This window comes from Erythrolamprus reginae, chromosome 5 (assembly GCF_031021105.1).
Source record: "Erythrolamprus reginae isolate rEryReg1 chromosome 5, rEryReg1.hap1, whole genome shotgun sequence".
In the NCBI taxonomy this organism is placed as follows: domain Eukaryota; kingdom Metazoa; phylum Chordata; class Lepidosauria; order Squamata; family Dipsadidae; genus Erythrolamprus; species Erythrolamprus reginae.
Window position 1 is genome coordinate 40,783,460 of NC_091954.1, and position 19,920 is coordinate 40,803,379.

General features: G+C 41.0%; 1 protein-coding gene across 2 annotated transcripts in view; it reads right to left on the minus strand.

Moving 5' to 3' along the window:
- Window positions 1-19,920, minus strand: part of PWWP2B (PWWP domain containing 2B) — a 65,146-nt gene that overhangs the window by 10,552 nt on the left and 34,674 nt on the right. For both annotated transcript variants that reach the window (XM_070752448.1, XM_070752447.1), the window contains exon 3: window positions 7,558-9,220. In XM_070752448.1, the coding sequence (XP_070608549.1) occupies window positions 7,576-9,220 (1,645 nt within the window). In that variant the 3' untranslated portion in view covers window positions 7,558-7,575. The remainder of the gene's footprint in view (window positions 1-7,557; window positions 9,221-19,920) is intronic.

Below are 19,920 nucleotides of genomic sequence, written 5' to 3' on the forward strand. Positions count from 1 at the left end.
GATTCCTGAGGGCCTGAGCAGGTTCTGGCTGGGAGGAATCCTCGGTAATATCTGGCTCCTCTGGACCTAAACCCCATAGGTTAGGTTGGGGTGGATTAGGTTTGGCTCATCCAGGGATAGCACAGGAACCCCAGAAAGAGGCAGGTTAGAGGCCTCCGGGGGGGTTGGATTGATATGCACTTGGGCCTGCACCTTAAAACGTTTGGCTGATTTAACATGTATTTTTTGTAGGGCTAGGTCCCTTCGCTTCTCAGCCCTGGTGGGCTTGGCTAAGGAATGGGTGCCTGAGGAAGAGGAGGAAGAGGCCTGGGGAACTTCAGTAGAATTACCAGTAGGCCTAACCTCTTTGGGACCTTTGGTAGTGCCTCTCTTGGGAAAAGAAGCCATAGTCTGACAATTAACAGAAGACAAGGCTGAGCCAAATAACTGAATAATTAGGGAGAAGAATTTCAAAGACTTCCCAAGAGGAATGGATCCTGCTCCGAGGCCTCGGAGCTGCTGAGACTTGAGGGCAATCTGGGCAAACCCAGAGTTCGTGTCCCCAAATACAGCGTGGCCAGCCTCCCTAAACTTTAATTAAAGTAACCAAGGCACTCTGGTTGGAGGCTTAGCCGGTGGAGAATTAAGCCTGAGCGTCCCAAAGCCCACTCCGGGATCCAAGCGGTGGACTGAGGCCTACGCGGCTGGCAGGAGGCCAACACGAGAGGCCTAAATTTAAAAAGGGCGCGAAGGCCTTCGCGCCGAAAAATCGCTCCGTAATAGACTTCTTAAAGGGGAAGCGATCGACTAAGTCCAGGAGACTAGAAACAAGCGTCTCACTCCGCAGGAGGTATTTCTTAAGCCCTTTAACAATAATACTATAATAAATCAATGAAGCAATACTTGCACCAAGACCTCCAGGCCAAAGGATTAAAGGAATCCACAAGCGGCAGCGGGGATCGTAAACGGCAAAACAGCCGGGGGGAAACGAAACCGCAACTTCTCCCAAAGGAAAAAAGCCGAGCCTCAAACGGCTGGCGCTATTAGTGCAAGTAAACAAATAAGGATAAACAATTCTTACTACTTTGAAGGAAAGATCGAAGGGAAGGTGTTAGAATGTTGAACGAGCTATCACAATACAACCGCAGGATATGCGAACTGAGCGAATTCTGGGGAAGGGGCGGATCCAGCAGTCTTTTTTAATACTAGGCTCAGTTCCAACGGATTGGACAGGAGCAACCCATGTGACTGCTGGACCCACTCCTTCAGTACGGAGAAATGTACAGCTTCTCAATTATCAACGTTTAGTGGTGAGCACATTCAAAACTAGAATAGAAAGGAAAGACTTTGGTTTCATAGCTTAATCGGGTTTCTCACTGCAAAGAGAAAATAATTTTCTTCTGGTACCCCTAAACTTTCACTATTTTCAAGTACTAAGAAGTCTTGGAACAGTCAGACTACTGCTTAAAACAAATATATTTTTCATAACCCAGTGATATTAAAAAGCTAACTTCCCTGTTTGGATCATGAGTAATTTCATGGTCCAAAAGTGGTCCAAATCGCAAAGTGCAAAGATATACATAATATCACTGCTAAAAAGAAAATAATTTTCAAAGAGAACATCCAGTTTTGATGGCACATTTCAACTTGAGAACAAATAGTTATGGTACTAAGCAAGAGCCTAAATCAAGATCCGGAAGAGGGTGGATCTGAGATCTATCAGTAAATAGCAAGAGTTTGTGACTCACAATAGGAACAATCAAAATAATGTCTTCCTTTCCTCCAACTTTGATTGAAATTACTGTTTTAAGGAAACTTTTGAGAAAAAACAGGGGCAGTTTGCAAATGCTACATGTACTACTGTGCTGAAAACAAATTTCCTGGACAGCTTGTATTCGTGATATTTTATTTCTCAATTTCAAGTATGTGCACAAAAGGAGACTTCATTAAGATCATTTGAATCTATATTGATAAACTTCGGATTTTACCTGCAATCTAAGACACAGGAAAAATTATGGGTCTTATAGTACATATGTAACAAAGAATACTGTGTAAAAAAAACCCAGTATAAAAATCACAAAATCCAAATTTCTGTTGCTGGTTTTGGTGCAACTTTAATTGATTTGCAACGTTGGAAATTTTAAGATTTGTGGACTTCAATTCCCAGTCAGCAATATAAATCTTATGATTTCTACCATGTATCTTTTGGGAGAAGCACAGCTAGAATAGAATAGAATAGAACAGAACAGAACAGAATTCTTTATTGGCCAAGTGTGATTGGACACACAAGGAATTTGTCTTGGTGCATATGCTCTCAGTGTACATAAAAGAAAATATAGATTTTTCAAGAATCATGAGATACAACACTTAATGATTTAAAGATATTGTATATCCTTGACAGAAGATTGATACACTCCTATTTGGGATGGTCATCCTCTTCCACTGAGCTAGCAGCATCAGAAGAGATGCAATAGAGCATGAAGGAAGGAAGGGGACACCCATCTAACCAACCAGATCAGCTGAGTCAAACCTGGCAATCAATAGGGTGACAGATCGTCCACATATCCACAAGCCCCAGTAATATTGCTGTGTCTTATATTGCAAACTTTTTAGACTTCTGAATCCAAAGTTAAATCTACATGCCATTTCCTGCAATCTATGCAAGCAAGGACAAGCACTCTGCCGTGACCACCAGCAAATCAAAGCAGCCGTTGGAAGCTTCAAGGGATGTTGCTGCTATAATATTTGAAGGAAGGAGACAGTGCTCAGTTTAACTTCTTTTGCAAAATACGCTTAGCCAGTATTTTGCACAGTCTCGGTATCCCATTCTTCTGCTAATCTGGAGCCAAGGAAGTATTCCAACTTTAAACCAGTAATACTAGAATCCTTCCCAAATAGAATTATCTTGAAAATTGTGCAAAAACATTTTGACTTTTCTGAAGGATTTTGATTCCTTCAAGGGGAAAGGATACTTCCTGTGTGCTAAAAACTAAAAGGAAAACTCAAAATGTTTGCATACATATATTTATTTGATTTATGCCCTATCTTTCTTCCTTTAGCAATAAGTAATACATATTCCTTCAATTATTTTCCACAACAATTATTTCAGTAGGTTGGGCTGAGAATGATTAACCTAATCATTAGTCTAATGCTAGGGAACTTTTAAGGCCAACTCTGGATTTTAAGAGTCTCTCTAGTCAACACCTTAACCATTGGCTCTCCAATGTATCAATCAATAGCTGTGCTTCCCTGCTGGCAGTGTGTTGGGGCCCTGTACAACATTTAAAAATTCCATAAATTACATTATCCTCAGATAATTTATGAAGTCAAGGGATAAATTACAGTGTATCTTTCAATATCTCTTACCTCTCACTTCTCTCAACCTTACATGAACTTCAGCATTACCATTTATATCTTCCATATAAATAACCCCCATGTCTCTGGTCCTTTAACAATAGCTGCCTAATACTAGTTCTTAAAAATTGCAATTTCATCTCTACTCATTTTATATTTTAACAACAAAAATAAATATATTTAATGGTACTTTGCAAATGCAAAGAAAACCATCTATAAAATTCTGAATGCCTCAGCTCTGTCCATATCTAAGTGGAATGTCCCTTGGCTTCATAAATTATATTGCTTATATTGATACAAATTGCTTAGCCAATTTAGCTGATCTCAAAAATACTAACCAAGCTGGACCTGGTTAATGCTTGTGTGGGGAACAACAGGAAAATTCAGGGCTGTAAGATAAAGTGGGGGCAAAAATATCCCAAAGGAGAAACCTCACAGGGATAACATGGAGCCATATCTGAGCTCTAGCTCGCATGTGTGCACCGGCCAGCTGATTTTTGGCTTGTTTGGAGACTCTGGGAAGCATTTTTGGCCTCCAAAGGAGTGAGGGAGGCTGTTTGTGCCCTCCCCAGGCTCCAAGAAAGCCTTTGGAGCCTGGTGAGAGCAAAACAAATGAGCCTACTAGCCCCACTGGAAGTTAGGAAACAGGGCAATAGAGGGGTTGTCCGGGCATGTGCAGGAGCATGAGACAGTGGGGAGGGATCATGCACAGGGGGAAGGGGGCATTGAATTATGTGTGTGGGTACTCATGCGCATGCAATACCATGCACACACACTCCCCCCCCCCCGAGAAAACAAAGGTTTGCCATCACTGCCTTAGTTCATTCCACCATTGGCTAAAGCAGCAGTTCCCAACCTTTCCAGCTTGGTGATTCGGCCCAGTGGAGGAATGGGCATGAGTGGCAGATGTACGTACATGTTTCCATTTGTGCACATAGTGTGCGGACGTGCCGATCGCTTGCATAAATGGAGCTTTCTACATGAATAGTGTGTGCTTGCAATTGCATGCAAAGCTCCACATGATATGAGCGGAGGGCACTCTTGTGCAAAGCTTCATTTGCATGAGTGCACAAGCTCAAGCACCCTCCACTCACACAAGTTGAGCTTCACCACACAAGCACATGTGCCCTCTTCTCACACAAGGGGAGCTTCGCGCCTATCGCTGCACAAGTGAAGCTTCATGCATGCCCTTGTTAATCTCTCCCGCCGTCTGGTTGGAACAGTCCGCATCCCGGTAGTGGACTGCTGCCTGAGAGTTGAGGACCTCTGGGCTAAAGCGCTAATTGCTATTTCTTCCAAAGAGCCTTGCATTCTTATTAGTATCTGGTAGTTACAATTTACATTTTGAAATTGGGTAGCAGTAGGAAAATCAACATATTACAGAATCCAACTGGTTCTTAATTATCAATTTGTAGGTCAGAGAATTGCAATTACCATCTCTTGCTTCCTACTAAATTATTTCTTCCCAATTTATCACATGATCAGTTTCAAATAAACTACCTGCTTCCCACAGATCTCTAGGACTCGATCTTTTAAGAGTTTGAAGAGGAATCATCTTAATGCTTACATGTTGAGCATTATACTGCCAACTGCAGGCTCAAATATTCTCTACTCCAGCATTAGTGGAACTATGGCCCTTTTTATGACTTGTGGACTTCAATTCCCATAATTCTTGATCCATCATGATCTACTCTAAACTAAATGATCAGGCCAGCCTTTGATAACAGGAAAAGACCTTTGGTGTACAAGGAATTATTCTTACAGAATTGATTCACATGCATCATTACACTCATCCAGTGGAGATTCTCTTTTAATTTCCTGGTCTCAACATAGACCAGGGGTGTCAAACTCAATTTCTTTAAGGGTCACATCAGGGTTGTGTTTGACCGTGGGGGATGAGGGCAGGGATGGGGTTGCCAGCTTGAGGTCACTCATGTTGGGGGTACCTGTGGTGGCCCAAGCACTTTGCTAGAAAAACCGGATTCCCGAACTCTGTTTTCAGCTGTGATGGCCTTCTGAAACCCTCTGCCAGCAAAAACGGAGCTCAAGAGGACCACACGCTTCATTTTCACCAGCAGAGGCACCACAGGCTGATTCCAGGGTGGGCCCATGAGCCAGATCTAAGCACCCCATGGGCCAGATCTGGCCGCCAGTCCTTGAGTTTGACAGCCCTGACTTAGACCATCACTTGTACAATATATCAATATATCTATATACAGTGATACCTCGTCTTACGAACCCCTTGTCATATGAACTTTTCGAGATATGAACCCGGGGTTTAAGATTTTTTTGCCTCTTCTTCTGAACTATTTTCACCTTACGAACCCGCTGCTGCCACTGGGATGCCCCGCCTCCGGACTTCAATTACCAGGTGAAGGCTCCCCTCATTGGGAAACCCCACCTCCGGACCCTCCATTGCCAGCAAAGTGCCCATTTTTGCACTGCTGGGATTCCCCTGAGGCTCCCCTCCATGGGAAACCCCACCTCCCGATTTCTGCATTTTGGCGCTTCGCTGGCAACGGAAGTCCGGAGGTGGGGTTTCCCAGCAAGGGAAACCTCAGTAAAATCGCAGCATCGCAAATCTACATCATCTATATCTAAATCTACACAGAGAGAGAGAGAGAGAGAGAGAGAGAGAGAGAGAGAGAGAGAGAGAGAGAGAGAGAGAGAGAGAGAGAGAGAGAGAGAGAGAATTAACTCTTAGTGTAACAAAATAGCAAATCTTTTTTTCCTATTCTGTAAGTAATTGCATTCATAATAGGAGACTGGTGAAGAAGTTACCATGTGAACCCAAATAACACAGAAAAAATAATAATTTTCTTTTTCTGAAGAAAATATTGCTATTCTTTCCTTGGTTCTGTTTGAGTTCAGTCCTCAGATTTAGCTCATCTCCTAATCAATATAAAATGTTTAAATCAGGAATTTAGTCTTAGTAATCAAAATGCAGACAAAAATTAAGTGTTGATAATTCGCATTAGAACAATTATGGCTAACACAGGCCTGGAAAACACTGTGCAGAGTTTGAGTTCTCCAAAATTCTAATCCAGGAAAAAAACGACAACTGTTAAAAAGAAAAACAAAAAATGAAGAGGGAGGATGTGACAGTAATTTAAAAAATGAATGAAATCCAACACCTTGAATTTGCATTCAACCACAGCTTTAACATAATGTGGAAGTAGGCTGTGAACATGCAAATTAGATTGTTATCAGATGTCTTAATAGTCCCAGGTTCTTCTCAGAAAAAAGACCCATACATCACTAGCCATGCTAGAAGCATATTTCTTTCTTTCTGTTTCTAATCTTCTCCCCAGAGTCTTAATTACTGATTTCTAATTGGCTAGAGATGAAAATTGTGATTGTCTTAGCAAGCTCATTATTACATTCAAGAATCCAAGCATCACAGTCCCCAAAACAGAGACTGCTTTCCAGAATTAAATCCAGGCAATTGTAAAACCCTAAATTCTCTTAATGTTGAATAAACTATGAAACCTAGATCATTGTAAGAGACTTCTCTCATCCTTTTCTTTGTCAGAAATAGATTACCCTTTGCCACTATTTTTATGGCTCAAGTTAATAGGCACATTCTTCTATGGCAAAGGTCTGTAAGCATGCCAAAATTATGTCACAGAAGAGAAGGGAGGCTGAACAGAATGTGGAAGACAGCATAGAATCTGCCTCAAATATATCAGGCTCCAATTTTTTAATTCTTTAAAAGTAAGCTTTTATTTCTATGGTTATCCATACTCAAAACCAAAGGAATCCCCGAAAATATATTGCCTGTCACATAACATAGAATCAATACAAAGCAATAACCATCAGAACATACGTTCAAATTTCTTTCAAATTGATGCTCTGTTCACTTTGATTTTAAAAAAAAAAACAGATGAAGAAAATAAGACAAAATATAGCTCTGATAAGACATTTAAACAAGATCCTCAATAAATATCTGTTCCTTTTTTTTTAAACGAAAGTATAAATCATTACATCAATGTGGCTGTATTTCAAACACTGAAGCTTCTGGATGGTTTTTTGTTTAGGGATTAGGAATAATCCTTATGATTTTCAGTAGTTACAATGGGATGTTAGAGAGTATTAAATAGCGTAGCTTTACTATGTGCACCCCAAAATAGAGAGTGTTCTCTTGAACCTTCAAAAGCAAACCAATGCATGTATCTCTAAACCAATTGCTCTACTACAAAGGGGTTATGCACCTCCGAAACTTACTTGTTTTTGAAGACAAAATTATGTTTCAAATTGTGTTAAGAGGTCTCTTATTTCTGGAGTCAAATGTTCCACGGCCTTCGCAGCTTCCGTAATAGCTTTCCGATACATCCCTTTCTTCTTACGGTTAAATCGCAATTTGAAATATTCAGAAAAGGGGGATAGTTTTGATAGTGACAAGAAAGAGGTTGTTGGAGAACCAAACCATGAAACTTTTGCTTCTTGCCAGGAAGGGTCTCCATTTTCCTTCTGGCCAAGATTTATGTCAAGAACACGGGCGGGCCACCAAGGAAAGCCATGGATTTTGCCCCAGACGACGTCTCCGACTGAAACAGTCCTTCCGTCTTCAGTCACACATTTGGAGACACTTTGGGTGTGTAGTCTAACAGTCAGTGGGGGCACAATTTTACGGTCCTCTTTAGAAGATGAGGAGACAGAGGCGTCATCCCCAGGTAAAAAGTCACAAATTTCTGGCAATGCCACTTCTGAGCTGGAAGATTTAGATTCATCGAGGCTGTCGTTGCTGCACACCGACAAGCTGGAAGAGTCTGCTTTCCGTTTGCGGTAATTCATGAGAAATGCCAAGTTATCATGTCCATCTTTGCCTTGAGGAAACCTTTTGAAGTCATCATCTTCACAGGAACTCCCTGAAGACATCTCAGCTAGGCTCCGTTCAGCAGACTCGCTGTAAAAAGCAGCTGCCGCAGCGGTGACAGACTCTCCCCTGTTGGGAAGAACATTCATCTCATCGATAAGTTCGGCTTTGTAAATGGAAACATTATCCCCCTCACTAAGCCGGTGGGGTTTCAGGCGGATTTTGGGTGGGGGCACATCTGCACTGGAATGCACAGGCCTAGTTAACTTTAGCTTTGGAATGGACGCATGGTGCCCACCGGATTGCTTGTCCATAAAACATTTGCTTTCCTGATCTTGTTCTGAGTCTTGGGCCTCATCTTGGTCGTCCCTACCATTCTGGAGAAATCGCTGAGGGCAAAATGGCTTCCCGGAACCATGAATGCGTGAGGGGATTTTCACAACTTCACCTTTTCCCTGAGGGGTGCTGTAAGATATTTTTATAACTGGAGTCCTTTGTAGCTGTTCCCCGGGAAACTTTTCATCCTCTCGCCTTTCTCTTTTGCTTCTTTTTTCTATGTATTCAGATTCGCTGAGTCTTTTCTGTTCCTTATCTTGGATGCTCAGCTTACTCTGGTTTTTTGCATTTTGGTGGGCTTTGATACCCTCCTCTGGATTCAGTGTGTTCTTGCATTTCTCACAAAGCACTTGTCTCGGTCTCAGCCTAATTGTGCTCATGATGAGCCTCCCAGGGTCTTTGTTCCGGGACAAGCGCCTCTTTGTCCTTTTTATAGTTTTCGGAGGTGGCTGAGGTACCCACTGATTATATGTGTGCCGTAACCATAATGGAGGGGGGAAGGGGGCTCCTTCAAAATAGGGAGGGTAAGGAGGAACACTGCCCGTTGGTGGCGGAGGCAAGAGAGGCGGGACTTGCTCCTCTCCTTTGGCCTTGATAGGTTTCCTTTCTGAACACCACTGGTCAGCCTCCAAGTCTATGGATGGTCTGTCTTCAGTTTTCCCATTAGTGCAACTTTTGTTAAGAGGATCCTCTGTCTTTGGTAAGGAAGCTGGAGGAACACAAAATAGTCCAGACCTAGATCATTGTAGGAAGATAAGGAGGGAAGACAAAAAAAAGTGCAAGATCAGAACAGATTGAACTGTACTTCCCATTTAAGATTATACACCACATGACAAAGGTCAACATTAAACTTCTACAATTACAGAGCAGAAGTAAGATGTTCATTGCACAACCCTGCAAAAAGCCTGATTTCCAGTTCCAATGTCCAGCATGTGAGAAATTGGACTGCGGTTCATTAAGTCTAATTCCACAAGAATGTTTATAAGTTATAGAAGACAACATATCATTTGACTGATTTGAGTAATGAATAAATGTTATTACTGTTTAAGATGCCACAAGACTATTGTATAAAAGGGTTTATCTGAAAAATGTGAGGAATCAGTAGCCTATTTTTTTTTTTAAAGAATATTGCTTAATGGTAGTGGAAGGTAATCTATTCATTTAATTAACTTTATTTAAAATGAATTTTGTCATTGCAATAGCCTAATATCTATGCTGTAGCATTTCTACACTACCCCTTCTCTATTAGCCATTCTTGCCTAGGTAGGTAGAAATTTGCAATTTATAGCTTACCAGGCTACTGATTAAATACAAGTTGCCTATTTTATATATAGGTATTCAAACAAATATATGAAGATATACAACAGACTAAGCAAATATTATGTCACCTTAGAGCAGGAGAATGGATAACTTGAGAAAATGTTTCCAGGATAATAGCTGACTGCATCAGAAAAGGGTAGAGCCTTCTTTGTTGGGGGGGGGGCTCTGGAATCAGCTCCCCATGGAGATTCGCACTGCCCACACCCTCCTTGCCTTCCATAAGAGTCTTAAGACTCACCTATGTCGCCAGGCTTGGGGCAATTAGGTCTCAGCCTCCTGGCCAACGAAATGAGATATATGTTGTATGATTGAACTGGTATGATTGTTTTAAATATTGTATTTTTAGATTGTAATTTTAAATTTAATTAAATTTGCCGTTGTGCTGTATTGTTAGCCACCCCTAGTCCTTGGAGACGAACCAAACCAAACAACAAATAAATAAAGTGGCTGCTAACCAGAACATATACTATATAGGTAGTCCTCGACTTCATTTAGTGACTGTTCAAAGTCACAGTGGCACTGAAAAAAGTGACTTATGTCCATTTTTCACACTTGTTAAGTGATTCACTTAACAAATATGGCAAGAAAAGTCGGCAAAGTAGGCAAAACTCATCTAGCTTAATTTCTCACTCAGCAACATATATTTTTGACTCAATTGTGGCTGTAAATGAAGGACTACCCATAGTAAATTGTTCAACATCTACAGCTGCTATAGTTGGTGGTTGTTGTTGTTATTATTATTATTATTAATTAGATTTGTATGCCGCCCATCTCCGTAGACTCGGGGCGGCTCACAACAATAATAAAACAATGTATAACAAATCTAAAGTCACTTTATTAAAAAAAAAACCATACACACAAACATACCATGCATAAACTGTATAGGCCCGGGAGAGATGTCTCAGTTCCCCCATGTCTGGCAGCAGAGGTAGGTTTTAAGGAGTTTATGAAAGACAAGGAGGGTGGGGGCAATTCTGATCTCCGGGGGGAGCTGGTTCCAGAGGGTCAGGGCCGCCACAGAGAAGGCTCTTCCCCGGAGCCCACCAGATGACATTGTTTAGTCGACGGGACCCGGAGAAGGCCAACTCTGTGGGACCTAACCGTCCACTGGGATTCGTGCGGTAGAAGGCGATCCCGGAGATATTCTGGCCCGATGCCATGAAGGGCTTTATAGGACATAACCAACACTTTGAATTGTGACCAGAAACTGATCGGCAACCAATGCAGACTGCGGAGTGTTGGTGTGACATGGGCATACCTGGGGAAGCCCATGATTGCTCTCGCAACTGCATTTTGCACGATCTGAAGTTTCCGAACACTCTTCAAAGGTAACCCCAGTTAGAATGTAGCATGTACTCAACCGTTGCCCCCATAATATGCATATGAGCTTAGAGAGCTCTATTGTTGCTCTAGTTCTATTGTTAAAACCCCCCAGCTATTTCCCTATCATAAAATACAAATGAGAAATGCTACTGATATTTACTGCTTTTATATCAAGCTAGACAAAGATGAACAATTTTGGGGGAGTCTAGAAAAAAGATTTGAACAAAACTTCAGTGTACTCTTTTGTTCAAATGCCAATCACTTCCATCATGTCCCTGTCTATTTGAGACTGCTATCAGGACCACATCCCTTGTGCTTCCTACTGAATCGACACCAGTTACCATGAGAAATCTCATCTGAGTCCAACTTTTGAAGTCATTAAACAACCCAACTTCACTGCCTACGTGGGTCCTTCACAAATTCAAGGGAAAACAAAGATGTAGAGACAGGAAGTTCATTCATCACCATCATAAACAAAATAGGCATTTACTCTATAGGTGGTGAGAAAATGTTTTAAGCCCCACACAAACATTTATCTCCTGTTCAAATAAATTTGTCAACTGCCACCTTATGTTTGCTTGTGTTTCGCTGCTATGTGGTGACAGACAGACAGACAGAACCTTGGGAGTGGGAATGAAAGGAGGAATGTTTGGGGAAATGAAAGTAAGTGCTTTATCTCCTCAAGATGCTGCCTCAAGACCATTCAGCTGGAAGAAGAAAGGGGCCGCATAACAAACTGCGCTTGGACTGACCTTTATGAAAACATCGTGCCTGATGACCTAATTGGTTACACTGAGATGGGCAACAAGAGATCGTTATGGGAGGGAAAATAGAACTTGGGAATTTTGACCCAGGATTCTCAGTTTTGGCTTTGCAATACTTCAGGACATGACTTCTAATAAAACTATACATTTCTCGACAAATGGAGCCAAGGATGATTTCTATCTAGAGGTTTAAGTTGTGGCAGGTCTGATAGAATTCCTATTAGCAATCTCTGCTGTACCCAGGAAACCGATAACAAACATAATCAGTTCTCATAAGCACTTCCTTTAAACTTAATTTTTCCCATTTGATGCTGATTCATTTGAGCTACATCAGTCTACAGGAAGCAGACTTTTCTGACTGTTGAAAATAAGGCTTATAAAATAGCAACTTTCTGATAGAACCTTTTGAAAAAAAAAGTCCTTAATAGCAAGTATTGGGGAGGTTGGGGGGAGACACTGCATCAGGAGAATTTGCAAACAATTCCGATTTTTAAGTGTAGGCTTTTAATTAAGTTCATAATTTTAATTAAGTTCATGATGGACTGCTGTCTCAAATACTGCTTGAGATACAAGGTCCCTTCCAACTCTAAATCTAAATATAGCCTGGATCCTAAAGCTAAAATTAAGACCACAATATTTTTCAATGAAAAAGCAAGCTAATTTAAATGCATCTTAAATGCTTGGGACATATTTTTTTTAAGAATAAAAAGTTATCTCGGTTAACTAAAGATATAGCATTAGGACTATTGACTTCAAGAATTTCAAATAGATACCAATACTTATCTCATCAAAAAGTACCTCAACACATATAAAATCATCTCTAGGCAGTTAAGGAAGGAACTGGGGCAACATGGACTGGCTTCAAAATCATCAAATAAATGATATTAAAATGCTGTTCAGGTGCCTGGAGTTTCTCCCAGTCTGGGTGGGGAAGAACAGATTGAGACTCCATACCAGCCTGATAATAGTGACTTTGCCTTGGAAAGACCAACAACTACATGGAGATTCTGCTATTAATTCTGGGATTGTACTTCCATTCAGAGTACAATCCCATTCAGGGCATATGGTTGGAACTTTGGAGGTCTTCTTGGACTCACACTGCTGTGAACTAGTGGCAGTTACAGCCAAAAGGACTTTTGTTCATGTCCATCTTATTGTGGCAATTGCAACTTCTCCTGTCATTCATGCTTTAGCCATCTTTTAATTGGACAACTGTAATATGCTCTACATAGGGCTTTCTATATATAACATTAAGCTACAATTGATCCAGAATGCAGCAATTCAACTAGGTATGGGTACATCTTAGGGCCCCCATGTAGCACCTATATTTGGAGAGAGACCTGGTTGCCAATTGGCTTCTGGGTACTGTTCTGCTTTCAGGCTCATACAGATAATAACTGGAATAAATTATTGCTCAATGCATCTCATTGTAAAAAACATATCTTCTTTATTTCTCCTTTATTCTCTCATTAATACACCAACTTTGCACAGTGTTTTCTTTCCTCATCTTCTATCTTAGCAATTAAATAGATTAGCTTGGTAGTAACATAAAAACATTCCACAAGTCATTCTAAAATTTATGGGCTAATCAGTGCTAGCCAGGAATCATAAAAAGCAGGTAATAAATCACACATTGTAGCTTACGCTCCGGAGCGTGTTCTGGACGCGTCCATCTTGGGATTGCAAGGTTGAATGAAATCAGCTTCTCTTCCGTTCACACACGGATGTGAAATAACTGATTAACCAGTTCCTCACCTTCTAATAATTCTTCCCTAGCACTTGTTCCCTTATTTTCTGAAAGCGTCTGAAGTAAGGGTTAGCCCACCTCAGGTCCTCTTCAGTAGATCCTGAACGTATGTCTACATCATTTTCCTCCCCTACTGATCTAACCTCCCTTTCTATCTGTAAATCAGGCCCTTCTGCCAATTCAAAATTGCTCTCCACTTCGGAATCTGAATAATCCTCAGGCTGAATGGGAGTATACACAACAGGTACATTCCAAGGTCCTGGTTATCACTTTGAAAGCTCACCCTGCTTCAGAGTTTGAGCATCTATATGGCAGACTTTTTCCCATGGCATCTACCCCTGCACCCCAAAATAAGGATACTAGGGCAGATTCGCTATGTGCACCCTGAATTCAAGATTATCCCTTTCAGGTGCCAAGGAAGTACATTTTCTCAATTGTCAGGAATGACATTTGTTCGATATGTGATTGGTCCCTTCCCTATCAGTCTTTAGAAAATTGATAGAAAAATTGAGACAGGTCGTCATAACAATCATGGGAATTATTACGACTATCTTTTTAAAAAACTGATGAGACTGTTTCATAATTGATTACATTATTTGGTGCTGTTTTTAATTTCACTTGTATCTGTTGTTTTTAATCCAAATGATCTATTGGGGAATTGCATACTGCTCAGGATCGGTTGATTGCAGAAAACTATAAGCCCAATAAATAAATAGATAAATAAACACACGCACACATACACACACTTACACACATAAGCAAATTAAAATGTTATATGAGGAACAGTGTTTCAAGAGAAAGGAGGAAACAGCTTTATACTGGGGAATGTAACCTGACCCGAAGTAGCATGAGTTTAGAGAAGAATTACACTACGGAATTCATTTTGGCAGCTGCAAAGGAAATGCTATAAGAAAATCTGAGTTCTCACTGGCCAGAAGAGGATTTCTGTATTACCTTTGAATGGAACGTGGGTTTAAAGAGAGGTACATATCTAATTTTGTATCTAAAATACAATATACAGTTAGTCTTCAAGTTACAACCCCCATTGCAATCAGAATTTCTGTTGCTCAGCAAGGAGATTGTTAAGCAAATCTGGCTTCCTCCATTGTCAGAAGCCACTGGGAAAGTTGCAAATGATAATCATATGACCAGAGCATTCAATCCATCATAAATACATGCTAAGTATAAAGTATATAGCTATCTCTGAGACCACATTCTGCCGCACGAATCCCAGTGAGCGGTGAGGTCCCACAGAGTTGGTCTCCTTAGGGTCCCGTCGACCAAACAATGTCGGCTGGTGGGACCTAGGGGAAGAGCCTTCTCTGTGGGGGGGCCGGCCCTCTGGAATCAGCTCCTCCTGGAGATTCATACTGCCCCCACCCTCCTTGCCTTCCGAAAGAGTTTAAAAACTCATCTTTGCTGCCAGGCCTGGGGTTCCTTAGATCTTCCCCCCTGACCAATGAATGCTTTAGTTTGATTGTTGAATGAATGATATTAATAGTTTTTTAATTAGAATTTTAAAGATTGTTTTTTAATGTATTATTAATTGGATTATTATTGTTTCTTGTTTTTCTGTACATGCTGTGAGCCAACCCGGGTCCTTGGAGAGGGGCGGCATACAAATCCAATTAAATCTTAAATCTTAAATGAGCAAATTTGGACCATAGTGAAGTTGAAACTGTTGTAAGTCATTTTTCTCCCCAATACTGTGGCAATTGTTAAGCCAATGGTTGTATAGTGATGACTACCTGTACGATCTTCCTTATGTTTGCTCAAAACCATTTCAATATTTGCAATACTCTAAATGGGCTTTACAAAGAAAGATGCCTGATTCTATACAGTGTAAATTCAAAACAATCCATTACTAGACTCAGCACAGCACAGCAAAGACATTAATGTAAGTGTTGAAATGTTGAGGAGGCAACTTTTAATTTAATTTGGAGGCAATTTGGCAGTGGTACTTAACAAGAATAAAAGAAGGAAGTAGTTTGGATGTAACTACATTTTCTAGTGAAACTTTAGTGCTTGTTGAAATTAATGATTCTAAACTCAGACCTTTTGGCTGCCTTGAGTCCGCTAGGAGAAGGACGGCCTATAAATTTAAAAAATAAAAATTGTATGAATCTAAAGAAATTAAATACGAATTTACGAAGGCGGTTAAGAAAATAAAAATAATGAAAAATATATGGACAACCAAAAAGAAAAAATAGTGGATACCGATGAGGACATACTTCACCAGAAAATAATTTGAAAATATAAGATGACTTATAACTTTCCCTCTTACAAGGGAATTTAAATTTGAGTAATATATAATATGTTTATTGTCATTGTTATTATTGTTAAGTGTATTTAAATAAGTAAATAACTATATTGCTAGGACTATCATCTTTTTTGTTGTTGTTGTTTGTTGGTATGTGTTAGTTTTTTTGTTTCTGTTTCGATTTATGAATTATCTTATATTTTTGTAAATTTGTATATATGTGTTTTTTTAAAATTAATAAAAATTATAAAAAAATAAAAAATAAAAATAAAAAATAACCATGGAAACTTCAAAGCCCAATCACATTATACAATTGGAGATTTAGTGGGTTAAATTTAGTGGGTTAAATGAGATGGCATGAAAAAAATTATATGCCAGTGAGAAATGAGAAGAAGCTAACAGGAAAAGGAAAAAAGGCATGTGATCATTTTGTAGTATGGCCCCACTCTAACTCAAAGCATTTACTGGTGACTTTAATAGAGATCTAGAGCACACTACAATATAAACATTTCGGGGGAAGGTAAAACAAAATTACATTCTATTGGCGCCCCTAATCCTGATTCCCCCCCCCAAATAAAAATCCAGTTGTATGCAGCCCACAGATACATACACCTTCATATATCACACCGTCATGGATGACGTGAAGTTAGGCAATGTTGATTGGACTACACCAAACCTGTGTGTTCTTCCAAAAAGGAATCTGTGGAAGAACATCTGAGTCAGTGAAGCCCTATCAAACCCATGGTGTCACATTGCTGTCACATGATGCATGACAACATTTTTCCCCTTTGTGGAGTTGGGGTGGGTGTGGCCTGCATGTGATGCACCCAGCCCATGGGTCGCCAGTATGACACCCCATCCATGACCGTGTGACATAAACATATCAAGTTGTATGTAAATCTTATTCATAAATGAACATGGCATTTTAATACTGGGAGGAGAGGAAGACTATACATCATCTCCACTATCATTATATAATAAAAACAGACCCCACCTCTCTCAGTTAATCCATGCAAGCTTTGTTTTGCAGTCTGTATTAAGAATTAACCCAAACTCTAAGCCTTGTTTCTCAAAAACGGTCATCAGATAAAGCTCATCTAGAAGCAAAGAAAGTGCTCTGTCAGACAGCAGACTAAATGTCTTTTCTGTTAGGCTGAAGCAGGAGCTGGCACACTCGGATCAAGGAATGTATTCAGTGGGGAAATCACATGCCCAAAATTGGTGGTGCCGGACTACAAAATGATCACATGCCTTGTTTTCCTTTTCCTGTTAGCTTCTTCTCATTTCTCACTGACATATAATTTTTTTCATCCCATCACAATCAACCCATTAAATTTATTTATCTCACACATCACACATTGCAGATTTTGGCCAGCTGCAGCAAACGTTTTATTGGGAGGTGGGAGTTAACCCTAAACAGAGCCAAAGCGCTGACTGTCTTGCAGTATCAGCACAGTGACCACAGGCAGCATCCCTATATAGCAGTGTTTCCCAACCTTGGCAACTTGAAGATATCTGGACTTCAACTCCCAGAATTCCCCAGCCAGCATTCGCAGAATTCCCCAGCCAGCTGATGTAGAGAGTGAGAGTGAGGGATAAATAGACCTGGATGAATCCGAAAGACCACCAGAGATGGCAGATATGCCAATGATAGTAGAGCCTGACTTAGAGGAATAGGAGGAGGACCATGAGCCTTTGCTAGATGCCCGATTTAGAAGACTAAGAAAAAGACAAGAATACTTGTATGGGAAAAGGAAGTAGTCTGTAGTTTGTTAACTCTAGGGAATTGTTGACCACTCCCCATAGGTATTTAAGAGTGGTGGATGGGAAATTCAGGGTGGAGTTTCAACATTTTGTAATAGAGTCAATTGATGCTTGAGGTTTCAGCCAGGTTACGCTAGCCAACTGTTATTTCCCTGCTAAAATTCTTGGAGTAAAAGTGCCATCTGCAGAGATGCTGGAAAGCTGTAAATGTAAGTCAGTAAAAATGGAGACTCCTTATCTCATAAAGGAATTTGCAATTAGCTTTGATCTTCGGCAGCAGCCAAGCCACAGGACTGTTACCATTTAACTCCTCTCACTGAGAAGCTACCAAGATGAATTTGGCTTGTATAAATGAGGCTTTCTATATAAAAAGAATGATTTGAAAGATCAGTGCGTGGATTCCTCCTTTGTTTTCAAATCTGTATAGGCCTGAGATAGAAAAGGATCACCCTCCCCCAAACAACCTGGGACTCTGCCACTTAACAAGCCACAAATCACTTAATGACTACAACCAGAAGTGCTAAGTTTTCAGTCATTGAGCGAAACATTGATGCTAAACAGCATCTAAGCTACAATGATTTGGGTCCCTGGGCTCTCATGACTATTAAGGAAACCAGCAATGGGAGCACCTTCTCTTTGTGATAGAAAACATATGAAACATCACCGTACTAGACCTCTTGACAATTGAACGTAAGATATGAAAAGAGCCACGTCAAAGGAACTCTTTCTGTGCCACTTGGCTTACATCACACAATGCACCAACGCTTTTCTGTCTCCTCCACTCCTTACCATCTACCAACAGCTGGCCAGCTCTGCTGCAGTTCTTTGTCTAATCCAAATACATTTTTCACTGTAGTATTGAACAATGCCTGAAGCATTGATTTGGAAAGACTTTTTCCACAAATCAACTTGCTCTCAAATATATCGGCAGTATGTCATCAACCCCCCCCCCCAAATTTCTGGCAAAACAATTTGGGGGGAAATAAGAGAACAGAACTGAACTGAATTAAACAAATAAATGAATCTTTAAGGTATACCATATTTTTGGACTATAAGACGCACCTTCCCCCCTCCCCAAAAAGAGGGTGAAAATCTGGGTGTGTCTTATACTCAGAATGTAGCCCCGCCCAGCCTCTCAAACTGAGGTTTCAAAGACTGAAAAAAGCCTCAGAAATGGAGCTTCAGAAAAAAAGTCTCCAAAACGAAGCTTCAGGAAAGAAGCCTCTGAAACCCGGGGGGGGGGGGCACAAGGTGCAGAGCTCACAGTCAATGAATCTGTTGCTAAAATTCACCTCTGGGAATAGGCGTTGATATGCTTACCTGAACGCCTCTTCTCGTACGGTGAGTGGGTACAGCAGTCACATGGGTTTGCTCTGTCCAATCCGGTGGAACTGAGCCTAGTATTAAAAAAGACTGCTGGATCCGCCCCTTCCCCAGAATTCGCGAATCCGTAGACTAGGCTCAGTAGTGAAGCTCTTTAAAGTTCAACTCCCGTGTTAAAAGAAGTTAGAATAGAAAGTGAAGAAGACCACACAAAGGGAGGGAAGTGACTGCTGTACCCACTCACCGTACGAGAAGAGGCGTTCAGGTAAGCATATCAACGCCTATTCTCCGTACTGAAGGAGTGGGTCCAGCAGTCACATGGGACATACCCAATAGATAGGTCCCTAGGGTGGGAGTACATGGCTATCGTGAGAGATAACGGATTGGAGTACTCTTCTGCCGAAGGCAGCGTCCGCTGATGTGTAGTGCTTTATGAAGGAATTTGGTGAGGCCCAAGTGGCTGCTTTGCAGACTTCTTCCAACGGAGCCTGAGTTGCTCAAGTGGCAGATGTGGCAGCACTTCTGGTGGAGTGCGCTGTAATATTCCTTGGAATGGAAAGGGAAGCTGTCTCGTAGGCCTTAGAGATGGTCCCTCTGATCCAACGGCCTATTACTGTGGAAGACACTCTAGATCCCCGGGATCTGGGGTGGTAAGCCCCGAAGAGTGCTTCTGACCTTCCTATGGGTCCTGTGCGTTGGATATAGATCTTTAGCGCCCTAGTGAAAACCAGGGTGTGCCATCTAATTGCCAGGGGATGCTCTCGTTGGAGACAGAAGGAAGGTAAGACGATATCCTGAGATCTGTGGAACATGGAACTGACCTTTGGGAGAAAGGTGGGGTCCAGTTGCAGAACCACCTTGTCCTGGTGGAACTGACAGAGGTCCTGTCTGGTAGAAAGGGCTGCCAATTCAGACATGCGTCGGGCAGATGTAA